The sequence below is a fragment of the Phyllostomus hastatus genome, unplaced genomic scaffold (genome assembly GCF_019186645.2).
Source record: "Phyllostomus hastatus isolate PE091 unplaced genomic scaffold, TTU_PhHast_1.1 phas_scaffold_501, whole genome shotgun sequence".
Classification (NCBI taxonomy): Eukaryota; Metazoa; Chordata; class Mammalia; order Chiroptera; family Phyllostomidae; genus Phyllostomus; species Phyllostomus hastatus.
The window spans coordinates 11166853-11180696 of record NW_025334033.1 but is presented as its reverse complement, the minus strand read 5'-3'; the positions used below and the strand labels follow the sequence as shown (position 1 = coordinate 11180696).

Genomic DNA, 13844 nt, shown 5'->3' with positions numbered 1-13844 from the left:
TGTGTTTAGAAGGAGAGTCTTGGAAGGACCCATAAGAAGAATTATGTTAGGAACCAAGGATTTCTGTTAATCTGATTTTGTGTCCATGAAGCCAAAAGAGAAAATAAAATCGAGGGCTCCTTTTGCTGAGATCCCCTGCAGGAAGCTCAGGGGGCAGTTGCCTAATGCTGAGCCCTGTACTGAAAAGGCACATGGGAAGTGCAGCTGATTCCTGGTAGTACAGCGTGTTTTTTAAAAATTGCCTATTTTAAAAAAAGATTTTATTTATGTATTTGTAGAGAGAAGGGAAGGGGAGGGAGAAAGAGAGGGAGAGAAACAGCAATTGGTTGCCCCTTGTGTCCACCCAAACCGGGGACTTGCCCACAACCCAGGCATGTGCTTGGACAGGGAATTGAACCAACAACCTTCACTTTGTGGGACGATGCCCAACCACTGAGCCTCACAGGTCAGGGCTAAAAATTATTATTAATGGAACAACATACTGAAAATAGTATGCCTTGTTTGGATTCTGATTTGAATAAACCCAACTATTTATTTGTTTATTTATTTCAATTATAGAGAGAGAGAGAAACAGTGATTTGTTGTTCCACTTATTTATACATTCATTGGTTGATTCTTGTATGGGCCCTGACCGGATATTGGTTCTGCAACCTTGGTATATTAGGATGACATTCTAACTGAGCTACACAGCCAGGGCAAAAAAAAGAATTCCAGATAACTAGGGAAATTTCAATATGGACTGGATATCAGATAATAAGGAATTCTTAATTTTATTGGGCACGATGATGGCATTGTAGTTATGTTTAAAAAAAAAGCCTTTTTGAATGACATAGTGATGGAGTGAAATGACATGTCTAGGGTTGCTTTATAGGCTCTAACAAATAGATTAATTAGTTAATTAATTAAGTAATAAAGCCAGTACTGTAATGTTGATGGTTACTGAAACAGGATAGTACATACATGGAAATTCATTATAGTCCATACTTTTGTTTATATTTGGAAACTTTCACAATAGAAAGTTTTAAAAATATTTGAGTTTGATTTCTTTAAGGGTATTACGAGCAGCATATCAAGTGAAGAGATGAGTGGACTGTTAGGGCTGTGGGCTCTGAACCTGCCACAGAATCTTCCCCCTGAAACAAGCCTTGTCTTCTCCAGTTTATGCTTAGTCTCTCATATCCTAAGCTTTTCTCCCCCGCAAAGTAAAGGGGGTTGTGAACAGGAAGAGAGAGGATTAAGAGGAGCCCTTTGGCTTACTTGTTTCCTTCTTCTCAATTCCTCTAGCCTGAGCATGACAGCTCCCATCCAGGGGCCAGTGCCAGCACCTGTACAAGGACTTGGGACATTCCCGAAATGGCTTGGGGATGGATTTCGGAGGCTACTAGCAGCCAAGTATACTTCTGCCTCTTTTCTCTAGAGCTCTAGTTTTCCTCCCATTTAGGACCGTTAGGTCCCTATGGGGCTGAGCAACAGCACTTGGCAGGCTCCCAGGGTAAAGACCGAGGCTGATCCAAGAGTCTCAGCACACTGGTGTAACGCTCCTTTACTTCACCCTCCACCCAGCTTGGCTGCCCCCATTGCCTCTCCCTGGGGATAAGAGGGTGATCTTCTCCCCGGCAGCTAAAGTCCACAACAAACATTTGAGCTTGGAAAGTGTTCCCAAATATATAAAGAAAATTAGAAAAGTTAGGGAGAAACCTTGTCAACCTGATAGAACTATGAAAGGCCAGGCTCAACGTGGTTCAGAGACTGCATGCCCCAGGGGTCACAAACTGACAGCCTGTAAACTGCTTGTTATTTTGCCTTCAAAACAAAACAAAACAAAACAAAAAACCTCTCCTGCTTTTAAGGGTTTGAACCTCTCATTTATTCCAGTGTCCGCCACTCCCTACTGTCTCACGTCTGTGTCTTCACTTGTTAATTAATGTTTTCTGTCCAGCTCCTGAAGGCTTTTGAGTTTCAAACCTCTGATTTACAGACTGTTGAAAAGCTATTCTGATGGCTGTTGTTTTCCCACCAATTCTGTTCCTGTTTTTTTCGCTGGGAAGTAAGGTGGGTCATATTTACTTGTGGAAGACTCAGAAATACTCACTTTTCCAGGACAGCAGGGGTGAAGAGAATGTGCAGTGGCCACTGCACTTTGTAGGAAAGACCTAGGGCTGCCCAACCTGAAGCAGGGGCTTCCCGAGGAGAAGTTTCCCGAGAAGGACATTCTCTGGCCTGAGTAGCATCTGTCAAGAAGAGAAGGAAGGGTGTCTAGATTAGACTTTGCTAAACTAGAACCCGAGCTTCAGCAATTGAATAGCATTCATGAAATGAACACTCACTCAGCCTGCAGTGTCAGAAGCATAAAGGGGACTGAAAGGAGATTTAGAGAGGCAAGGACATGTCTGTGTGAAGTTCTCTTAGGAGGCCTTCTAGAGATTTTTTTTTCAACCTTAAAGTCTAGTGGCTTGACATAAACAGACAATTCCAGTGGCATGACAAAAACAAAAACCACAGCCTGGGCACCTCACTCAGTCTCTCTGGACTTCCTTCCCTTTTCTTCCATATAAAATTTGGGCTAGCTGGTTTCTAAGGTCCGAAATGATACAGTTTCAGTGGAGGTGGATGGAAGCAGAAATAGGAGAACAGATGATGACCAATAGGAGCAGAAAGATGCAAGAAAGAAGGCAAACCTTTATGCTCCTTTCCATGGTACTCAATTGTCAAGTGCAACAGAGGGAGAAGATTGTCATCATCTAGCAACACCTTGTGTGCTGACTGTTGGAAGGCCACATTCACATCTGCAAGAGGGAACACACAGGTTGACAAGAACGCTTAGCTACATAACAAACCCTGCTTTCCACCTCTCCCCAGCCTGCCTAACACAATAGGATGCAGTCGATGTTGGTTGCTTTTATCTGACTAGCATGTGCTCCTCCTTCATTTTCCCCGGAGAATCTCCCCTGCCCAGTACAATCCATGTAGTTGACAATACCTGGTCCTATAGGTTGGCAGGTGACTCAGGCATGATCAAATGGAACGTAATACTCTACCCTGAATTTTGTTTAGGGCTATGAACATGACCCAAGCCAGGCCAATTAAGAGGCTCTATTCAGACTGAAAGAGTACAGCTTTTTTATGTGTGTATGTGAGAGAGGGATAAACAGGGACTTGGCAAATAGCATGTGAACTTTGTTGGAGGCCATCTTGCCACTCTATGGAACAGGCCTGGGAAGAAAGGCAGTGGTAAAGATGGAATGACACCAAATCCTGAAGGTGTCATGGGAGCCACTGGATCAAACGCTGACCTTTTCAGTTATAAGAATCAATAACTTATTTTCCCCCTTTGTTTAAGTGAGTTTGAAATGGGTTTTCTGATATTTGCAACCAAAAATGTCCTATGTAAGTATAGTAGATATCTATTGTTTTCATGTTCATAGTATCTCCCCTGCTGGGGAAGTATTACATCTATTGTTTTATAGAGCCAGAAAAATAGTAATGCTGTCTTCACTCCCCTCCCCCCATTTCCTTTCTTTTTTTTTACTCTCATCCTCACCCAGCTCCCATCACATAGTCTCAGTGGGAATGGTGGTCATTCCCATTGGCCAAAGGTAAATACTTTATTGAAGCAGGCACACCTTACTGTCTTCCCTTTTTGATCCAGGGATAGGTATATGATCTGGACTAGGCTAATCAAAACCCCTTCCTTGAAATCTTTGAATTTGCTACCAGGGAGACCAGGTATGGCTCCTCCAGTAGACACTGTGAGACATGTTCCTAGGAGCAAGTGGCCATGTTTCCAGATGGGAATGAAAGGCTATCAAAGAGTATACAAGAGACACAGAAGAGATATGGTAGGACAGAATCCTAGCAGAACTCAAGCCCTTAGCTCAGCTGTTCTGAGGCCCAGCTATTCCCTATCCCCCTAGAGTTAGAAATATAATAGCAAATATATTCCCTTTTCTACCCAGGTTAGTGCAGATGAGGCATCCATCATTACAACCTGAAGAATTTTAATACAGTAAGTGGCAATAAATTCCTGTATGTCCCATAAAGACTCTATGGCTATAATCTGATGAGATGAATACCTGGTTTGAAGGCCTGTACCAACTCTTCCAGGAAAGGTCATTGCCAAGAGGCCACTCCCAGTGACCTCAGTGTGAAGCTGGCCCGAAAGGCTTTCCTTCTTTGGAAACACTGCGCTGTTACTCACCAGCCTGCTACGATGTAGAGCAGGCCTAAGTGGTTCAGCAGCAGCCAAGAAACACCCTACACCTTCAGTAAGCGGGTAATTTTCAGGCCCACAGGCAATTACCATGTTCCGTTACTGCAGTGGGTGGTGTTTTTAACATGTGTTGAGCTGTGTCAATGAAGGCCTGAAACAGTTCTCCACGTCCCAGAAGGTAAAAGTCTTTAATGATCTGCAGAAAAAATTTCAATTTACAACTTGGTAATCCAGCAGGGCCATGAGCTCCTCACTATCTTACTGGAATTACACATATAATTTCCAAATCTCATCAGTTTGAGCTAACCTATAAAAGGAAATAGGCTTTTGACATTTCAAAGGGGCAAACTTAGTAATCCCTCACGGCAAGATGTCTGGTGTGTCTTTGTTATCATTTACTCAGTGAAAACAGTTATATTATGCCAGAAGAATGTTAACACCTAAAGTTTCATACTATAGTAAATCTGTAGGATTAGGTAGAATTGGCACAGTTGGCTGAGGACATACCAGGTACTTAGAAATCTGGGTATAGGCAACCTGTTTTAGGAGAGGCTAGAGAATGAAGTCATTGCCCACCAGCGTCACTTTGATTACCTTCAGCTGACCCAGTAAATCTGACTCTTCCACCATCAGTTTCCAGAGATGCTGTGAAAAGAACCAACAAAAGAGAGACAAAATTTCATTACAATGAAAATTTCTATGAAAAATTGTTTTGTACAAATCCAGCAATGTATTGAAAAAAAGAATATAGGCCATGACCAAGTTGGGTTAAACCCAGGCATGAAAGGGTAGTTTAAAGTAAACATATATGAGATGGAAATATTCTGAAATTAAATAGTGGTGATGATTATGCAACATTGTGAATACACTAAAAATCACCATGACTAGTTTTAAATGGCTCAAATGGTGTTATGTGAATTTATCTAAAAAAAATAAAAATTTAAATATAAGTGTAATTTAATAAAGATCAAAAAAGAAAAACCATATGATCACTTCAATAGATGCAGAAAAATCATCTGATAAAAAGTCAACATCCATTCATGATTTTAGAAAAAAACAGATAGAGGAAATGTATTCTTAGAATGGGTATATACCAGAAACCCACAGCAGACAACCTATTTTATGGTGAAACATAAGAAATTCTTCTAAAGTCATTAAAAATTATACTAAATACTTTGCCAATGCAGTAAGATAAGGAAAAAATATGTATTGCTGGAAAGGAAGAAATAAAACTATTTTTATTAACAGATGATATCTCCATAGAAAGTCTAAGAGAACTGATACACAGATTATTAAAACTAGTAAGAGAATTCAGCACGGTGTGGAGGATTAATATACAGAAATCAACTGCCTAACTATTACCAGTATCAAAGGTAAAATCATGACAAGAGTTTGTTCAGTGAAGTGATCAATACTGATTCAGGGTGTGCAGGATCCCCACCCTGGCACTCATCTCCTCCTCTCTCTCTTACTGGAACTGACATAGATTAAGAGCTGGTCGTTGGCCCTTCTCTAATGCACACTAATAGACATAGTAGCTGACATCCCCTGGGAAATATAAGCACACAGGTCAAAATAACTAGATGTGTGAAGAGTAAAAGAAATACAACAGACTAGGTAAGACACACCATATGAAGCAGAAGTTTTAGAACAGAGTGGATCTATAGTGTGTTATCCGTATCTCCCCTGTAAGACTGAGGTATTCATTACCCCAGTTATTGGGAGCATTGCCTGATGTTGGTCCTCCAGGAATTGCCTTTGGCTAAAGGGAGCTTCCTTACCAATGGTTCTTCTCCCTGAGGAGAGTCCACATCCAATATTTGATGCAGATGTACAATGGCATAGCACTCGATCCTCAATTTGGGATACCTCGGAAGGGCCATTCTAGCTTCAGAACTCAGCATAGGATTGGCCAAAGCTTCTGTTGCAACTATATCACAGTTTACCTTCTCTCTCTGCTCAATCCCATTTCCCTTACCGCTTGCTACCAAATTTTAGTGTCAGAATCTGTTTCCCGGGAAATCTAACCCATGAAAAAGATAAAAAATTTTAAATATTCTTGATAAACAAAAAGAGGTAAGGATAGTAGCAATATAAATACACAAAAGATAATAAAAAAACCAAGTTGCTAGAACAATTGGATATCCACATGGAAAAAATTAAAAGTTGATTCATATCTTACACCATGTACAAAAATTGAATCAAAATAATCACAAACCTAACAGTAAAACTGAAAACTATATACTTTTTAGAGGAAAACAAAGGAGAAAATCTTTGGGACTGCAATGGTTTCTTAGGTACAATGCCAAAAGCAAGAACCATAAAAGAATAAAAATTGATAAACTGGATTTAATAAAAGTTAACTTCTTTTTGAAAGACAGTGTTAAGAAAATGAAAAGTCTTCATAGACTGGGAGAAAATATCTGTAAGTCCCATATAAAGGGCTTATAATTAGAATACAGAATTCTTGAAACCCAACAGTAAAACAAAACAGAAACAGTAAAAATGGACAGAAGATTTCAACAGACACTTCACCAAAGAAGATATATGGATGGCAAATAAGCATATAAAAAAACACCATTAGTCATCAGGGGAATGAAAATTAAAACTACAATGAGGGAACAAACCAAATGTTTAGCAACATATGAAGAGAAAATACATTGGTATGAACAATGGGGTACTACTCAGCAACAAAAAGGAATAAACTACTGATAGATGAAAAAATGGATTAATACCAATTACACTGAGTAAAAGAACAAACTTAACCATGGAAGTGTAAGATATGTACAACAAAACCCACAAGACATTGAAAGAAATCAAAGACGGCACAAACTGAAAGGCATTCCATGTTCATGGATCAGAAGAATTAACAGTTGAAATGTCCATACCACCTAAAGTCATCTATAGGTTCAATGCAATCCCTATCAAAATACCAAAGATATTCTTCAGAGAAATAGAAAAAACTATTATAAAATTTGTATGGAACCACAGAAGACCCCTAATAGCCAAAGCAATTCTGATAAAGAACAACATAGCCATAGGCAGCATACAGTTTTAATTTCAAACTATATTACGAAGCTACAGTAATTTAAAAAGTATGGTACTGGCATAAAAACAAACACAGAGACCAATGGAACAGAACAGAAAGCTCAGAATTAAATTCCCCTGCCCTGGCTGGTATGACTCAGTGGATTGAGTGCTGGCCTGAAAACTGAAAGACTGCCAGTTCAATTTCCAGTTAGGGCACATGCAGGCCAGATCCCTAGTTGGGGTATGAGAGGCAATCAGTTGATGTTTCTCTCCCTTTCTTTCTCTCTCCCTTCCCATCTTGCTAAAAATAAATAAATAAATAAATCTCTTAAAAAAATTAAGTGTCCACATAGATGGTCACTAATATTTGACAAGAGAACCAAGAACACCCAAAAAGGAAAGGATTATCTTTTCAATGAATGGTACTGTGAAAACTGGATAGACATATGCATAAAAATAAAATTGGACTCCTGTCTTACACCATACACAATAATGAACTCAAAATGGATCAAAGACTTAAACATAAGACCTGCTATATAAAATTCCTAGAAAAAAATGTAGGGAAGAAATTCCTTGACATTTGTCTTGATAATGATTTTTTTAAATATGACACCATAATCACAAACAACAAAGCAAAATACAAATGGAACTACACAAACTGAAAAGCTTCTGCACAGCAAAAGAAATAATCACCCTGGTTGGGTAACTCTGGTGGTTAGAACATTATCTTGATACACCAAGGTTACGGGTTTGATCCCTCATCAGGGAACATACAAGAATCAACCAGTGACTGAATAAATAAGTGAAACAACAAATCCATGTTTCTCTCTCTCTCCCTCTCTCTAAAAATCAATAAAAAAAAGAAATAACAAAATGAAAAGGCAGAATGAGAGAAAATATATGCAAACCATATATCTGGTAAGGGGTTAATATCCAAAACATATTAATAAAACTCATATAACTCAATAATAAAATAGCCTCAATCCAATTAACAAATGGGCAAAGGAACTAAGTAGACATTTTTCCAAAGACAAAATCCAAATGGCCAACAGGAAAATGAAAAGATAGCTTAACATCACTAATCATCAGGAAAATGCAAATCAAAACTAGAATGAGATATCAACTCACACCTGTTAAAATGGCCATCATCCCAAACAAGATGAATCTAAAGGGGCCTGCACCAAGACACATCATAATTAACATGCCGAAGATTAAAGATAAAAGGGAATCTTGAAAGCAGCAAGAGAAAGGTAGTTAGTTACCCACAAGGGAGCTCCCATAAGATTCTCAGCTGATTTCTCAACAGAAATTTTGCAGGCCAGAGGGATTGGCAAGAAATACTCAAAGTGATGAAAAGCAAGGAACCTACAACCAAGATTACTTTATCCAGCAAAGCCATTATTTAGAATCGAAGGATGGATAAAGTGCTTCCCAGACAAGAAAAAGCTAAAGGAGTTCATCATCACCAGTAGTACATGAATGTTTAAAGAGTCTTCTTTAAGAAGATAAAAAACATGAGCAATAAAATGGCAACAAATACATACATATCTATCAATAATTGAATCTAAAAAACAAAATAAATGAAACAAACAGAATCATCGATACAGAGAATATTTTGATGGTTGCCAGATGGGAGGGGTGTTGGGGGAATGGGCATAAATAGTGAAGGGATTAAGAAGTACAAATTGGTTGTTACAGAATAGTTTTGGGGATGTAAAGTACAGCATAGGAAATAGAGTAGCCAAAAAATATATATGCATGACCCAGGCACATGGACAACGGTGTGGGGATTGCCTGAGGGAGTGAGGTGTTTTGGGAGGAGGGTGAAAAAGGAGGAATAATTAGGACAACTGGAATAGCATATACAATAAAATACAATTTGAATTAAAAAATGGCTATCATCAAGAAGAAATAATGTGTTGATGAGGATTTGGAGAAAAGAAAACCTTTGTATACTGTTGGTGGGAATGTAAGTTAGTTCAGCCACTATGGATAATAGTATGAAGGTTCCTCAAAAAATTAAAAAATGAAGCCCTGGCTGGTGTAGCTCAGTGGATTGAGCATGGGCTGCAAACCAAAGTGTCGCAGGTTCAATTCCCAGTCAGGGTACATGCCTGGGTTGCAGGCCATGACCCCAGCAACTGCACATTGATGTTTCTCTCTCTGTCTCCCTCTCTTCCCTCTCTAAAAATAAATAAATAAAATCTTTAAAAAAAAATAAAAAATGGAACTACTTTGTGACCCAGCAATTCCACTGCCAGGTATTTATCTGAAGAGATCTGAAACACTAATTCAAAAAGATATATGCATCCCTGTGTTCATTACAGCATTATTTACAATAGCCAAGATAGGGAAGCAACCTAAGTGCCCACTGACAGATAACAGAATATTACTCAGCCATAAAAAAGAATGAAACCTTGCCATTGTGACAACATGGATGAGAACATGTCTGAGGGTATTATGCTAAGTGAAATAAGTCAGACAGAGAAAGACAAATACAAGATGATTTCACTTATATGTGGAATCTAAAACACAAAAATGAACAAGCAAAACAGAAACAAACTAATAGATACAGAGGACAAATTCCTGGTTGCCAGATGGAAGGGTAGTTGAAGCGATGGGTGAAAAAGGGAAGGGATTAAGATGTACTAATTGACAATTATAAAAAGGTATGAGAAAATCAAGTGTACCATAGGGAACATAGTTAATATTGTAATAACTGCATGGTGCCTGATGGGTACTAAATTTATCAGGGGGATCGCTTCATGAGTTATATAAGTGTCTAATCACTGTATTGCATATCTGAAACTATTATATTGTATGTCAACTGTAATTGAAAAAATTTTTAAAAGAATTGTATGCTTAAGATACTTAAAACATTTTTTTTAATTTATGGATTTTAGAGACAGAGAAATGGAGCGAGAGAGAGAAACACCGATTTGTTTTTTCCACTTTTTTATGCATTCATTGGTTAATTCTTTTATGTGCCTTGACCAGGAACTGAAATTGCAACTTTGGAATATGGGGACGATGCTCTAACCAACTGAGCTACCTGGCCAGGACATGTGTAGTACAGTAGCATACTTTGAGAAGAGTGCTATATCAGGGGATGGATGTGATAGCTCTTCTATATTTAGAGAAGTATTTGAAATAACATGTAATTAGTGATGTTCATATGAGTGTCCTGTGCAAGCTAGGGAAGAAAAAGGAAGAAACTATTGATACATGCAACATGGATTAATCTCAAAATAATTACGCTGAGTAAAAGAAGCCTGACCCACCTTCCACCATAAAAGAGTACATACTGTTTGACTTTACTTATATAAAACCTAGAAAATGCCCACTAATCTAAAGTGACAGGTTAGAGGACAGATCAGTGATTGCTTGGGAGAGGGAAGGAAAAGGGTGGGATTAAAGCCCATAGAAAAGTTGAAAATAAAGGATGGAAGAAGACATACCAGATAACCATGACCTGAAAGAAACATGGATAGTGATCTTAATAACTAATAAAATAGAACTGAAGTCAAAATATACTATGTACATATACAAATATATGTGATAAAGAGGACATTATATATATATACAACAAAACATATATATTCCTAATAAATATGTACATATGTAATATATAACCTGAAAATGAGGAATTACAACATGCACAGAACTCTAGGCTCAGCATAGAATATACATTCTCTGGGCACATGGAAAGCAATTAAAAACAAAAAACAGACCTGCTAATAGTCCATTAAAAAGCCTCAATAAATCCCAAAGGACTAATAGTATAATAAGACTAAAACTTAATAAATCCTTTGGGTTAAAAAGAAAATTAAAAATTTCTTAGAACAGAATGAAAATGAAAACACTACCTAGGCCAAAAACTTGTGGGACAAAGTCAAAGCAATCAGACAAGTACCTACTCCCTCCTGACTTACAAGTCAGAAGCTGTGGAGGTAAGGACTTGGTGCACGTACATTTTAAGATTTCCACAGGTGATTTTACAGCCAGAGTTGGAAACTACTAACATAGTTAACAGCACAGTTGACTAATTAAAGATGTCATTTCACGTTATCACATCCCTGTGAGCCAAATTTTATCATAAGCTACAGAACATATGCCCATTTGAAAAATTACTGATCACTACTCATATAAGAACACTGGACTAGGTAGAAGCCAAAAGACCTGTTTCTGATCTCATCTTTATTACTTACTGTGCAACACCAGACAAGTTAGCTTTCTGAGTATTTTTTTTTTCATTTATAGGAATGGAAAAATTATACTTGTTCTGCCTTCCTCAGGAGTATCATATCCATAAATGACAGAATAATAAAGCCATTCTAAAATATAAATAAGGCACTAAATTTAGTCAGGATCCATTGATCCCCTGGAGTTATTGCCAACTACTGTGTATCGACAGCCTCAAAATGCTAACTATCTGAAATAAAACCAAGACCTCCCTTTATTCAACTGACTGCTTAACTAGCAAACTCCTGTCAGGTGTGACAATGCTAAAGTAGTTCTACCTCTACTATAAAAACAGAGAGAATGCTTTCATTTTTGTCTTGTTCCTCAACTCTCTCAAACATTTCCTTTCAAGCTAAGTTCTTACTACATTAAGAAGAAATAAAAGTCAAATTTCTGAGGAAATTAGTCCACTTTCTTCCTAAGAAAATATGCTATGAAAGACAAACCTCAGCCACAGTGCTACGAATTCGATCTACCACCTGCTCAAAATCCACCAGGCTGAAGAGCGGCTGCTGCTTGAGACGATGCAGCTCCGCAGCGAAAGTGTCCTCCTGGTTTTTCAAAATGGATCCTGCAAAATAGGAAGGCACTGTTACAGGAAGACAGAGAGCAACCGGGGCAGGCAAGGATTCCCAACCACGGTGGTGCAGCTCCTTCACCTGCTTCAGGCAAACACATCATGGCTGTGCTGAAATGTCAGCACATAAACACTGCTAGCCACTCACTCTGACCAGGCATACTTTGGAGTCACAGAATGTCAAGAGGGGCCTTTGAGGCCCCATCTGGTGTTACTCAGTGGGTTGGGAACTTCGTCCCAAACCAAAAGGTTGCTGGTCTGATTCCTGGTCAGGGCACATGCCTGGGTTGCAGGCCAGGTTCCTCAGTGGGGTCATGCAAGAGGCAACAGATAGGTTTTCCCTCCTTCTCCCTCTCTCTAAAAAATAAAGTCTTAAAAAAAAAAGAAGAAGGGTCTTTGAGGATGGGGTACATTGTGCAAGGAGATTCCTACCTTTTCTAGTCAGGTTGACATTTTGATTCTCAAACATCTGAACAGATTCTCCAACAAACAGGATTTTTTCAGCAACCCTCACTGGAATGTAGGATGGCAGAATCTCCACTCGCAGGGAGAACTGCTTTAGAGATGGTGCCAGCATGTTCTCTTCCTCAATCAGGCGCTGGTCAAGGAAATAATCCAAATAAGAGATGATGTACGAAGAAAGGGAAAATAAGAAAACATCCTAACCCACAATTTATATTTTCTAGAAGCAGGAACTTTAAATCTGAAGTTGCATAATTCTTAAGTGACTAGTGTTAGAGAGATGTATTCCATTTTCAGGCAGCAGGAGGGCATGGTGGAAATAACAGTGTTTAACACTAGGGTTTTTGTCCACATTCTGGCTTTACTACCGTAGAAACTTGTGCAGTAGATCTGGAACTCAGTTTCCTTATGCGTACCACGGAACAATCAGTCTGTACTTTTTCCAAGTCTACACGTCCATGATTTTATGATCTTGCGTACATGTCTGTTCTGCCCAGCTCTTATACCAGCCCTAAGCCATCTAGCCCCGTGGTTCTCAAAGTGTGGTTCCTGGACCAGCAGCAGTAGCTTCACTTGGGAACTCGTTAGAAATGCCATTTTCAAGCCCCTTCCTCCAGAGCTACAGAAAAACTGGGCAATGAGGCCTAGCAATCCATGTTTTAACAAGCTCTCCAGGTGATTCTGATGAACACTGAAGTTTGAGAACCACTGATCTAGCCCAGAAAGCCACAGATGCCCATCACCTAATCACTCAGCACCCCATCCCCTGACTTGCTTTTAATTTGACCCTTATCTAGTTCCAACAGACTTCACAATCCTGACTTTGATCTCTGCTGTTTGCCCTCTTTGTTTTGGGTTTCAGAGGTGGTGGAGCTGGTGGCTCCAGGCACTATTCTGAACGATTTTCCTTTTGCTCTCCACCCTCTTCATCCATAACAACATATTCTATGGCTGAATTTCTCACCATAACAGATATTTTGTCTTTTTACACCACAGGATTCTCCACAATTATAAAAGCTTCCAGACACACATACAAATATACATTTTGCAAAACCTCCTGAAGTCCCACGTGGACTCCAGATTAAATACATCTAATGCTGTTGACTCCTCAATCTTTACCTTTAAGCTAGATTGCTCTCATGAGCTCTAGCCTCAGCTCACTGGACATTTCCTACAAGTACCTCAAACTCAACATGTCCAAAATTAGACCCATCTTCTTTCCTCCAATACCAACAACACACATTTCTTGTCATCACTATTTGCCTAGCTGCTGAACACAGACACTTAGGTGCCATCCTTGATTCTTTCCTCTGGACTCATATC

The 13844-nt window shown here is 38.9% G+C and overlaps 1 protein-coding gene across 1 annotated transcript in view; it reads right to left on the bottom strand.

Annotated features, from left to right (window-relative positions):
* Positions 1 to 13844, bottom strand: part of TUBGCP4 (tubulin gamma complex associated protein 4) — a 34279-nt gene that overhangs the window by 5896 nt on the left and 14539 nt on the right. The window contains exons 8-13 of the mRNA XM_045822566.1: positions 12492 to 12657; positions 11929 to 12053; positions 4805 to 4855; positions 4301 to 4406; positions 2679 to 2786; positions 2093 to 2231 (exon numbers count right to left, since the gene is read on the bottom strand). Of these exons, the coding sequence (XP_045678522.1) occupies positions 2093 to 2231; positions 2679 to 2786; positions 4301 to 4406; positions 4805 to 4855; positions 11929 to 12053; positions 12492 to 12657 (695 nt within the window). The remainder of the gene's footprint in view (positions 1 to 2092; positions 2232 to 2678; positions 2787 to 4300; positions 4407 to 4804; positions 4856 to 11928; positions 12054 to 12491; positions 12658 to 13844) is intronic.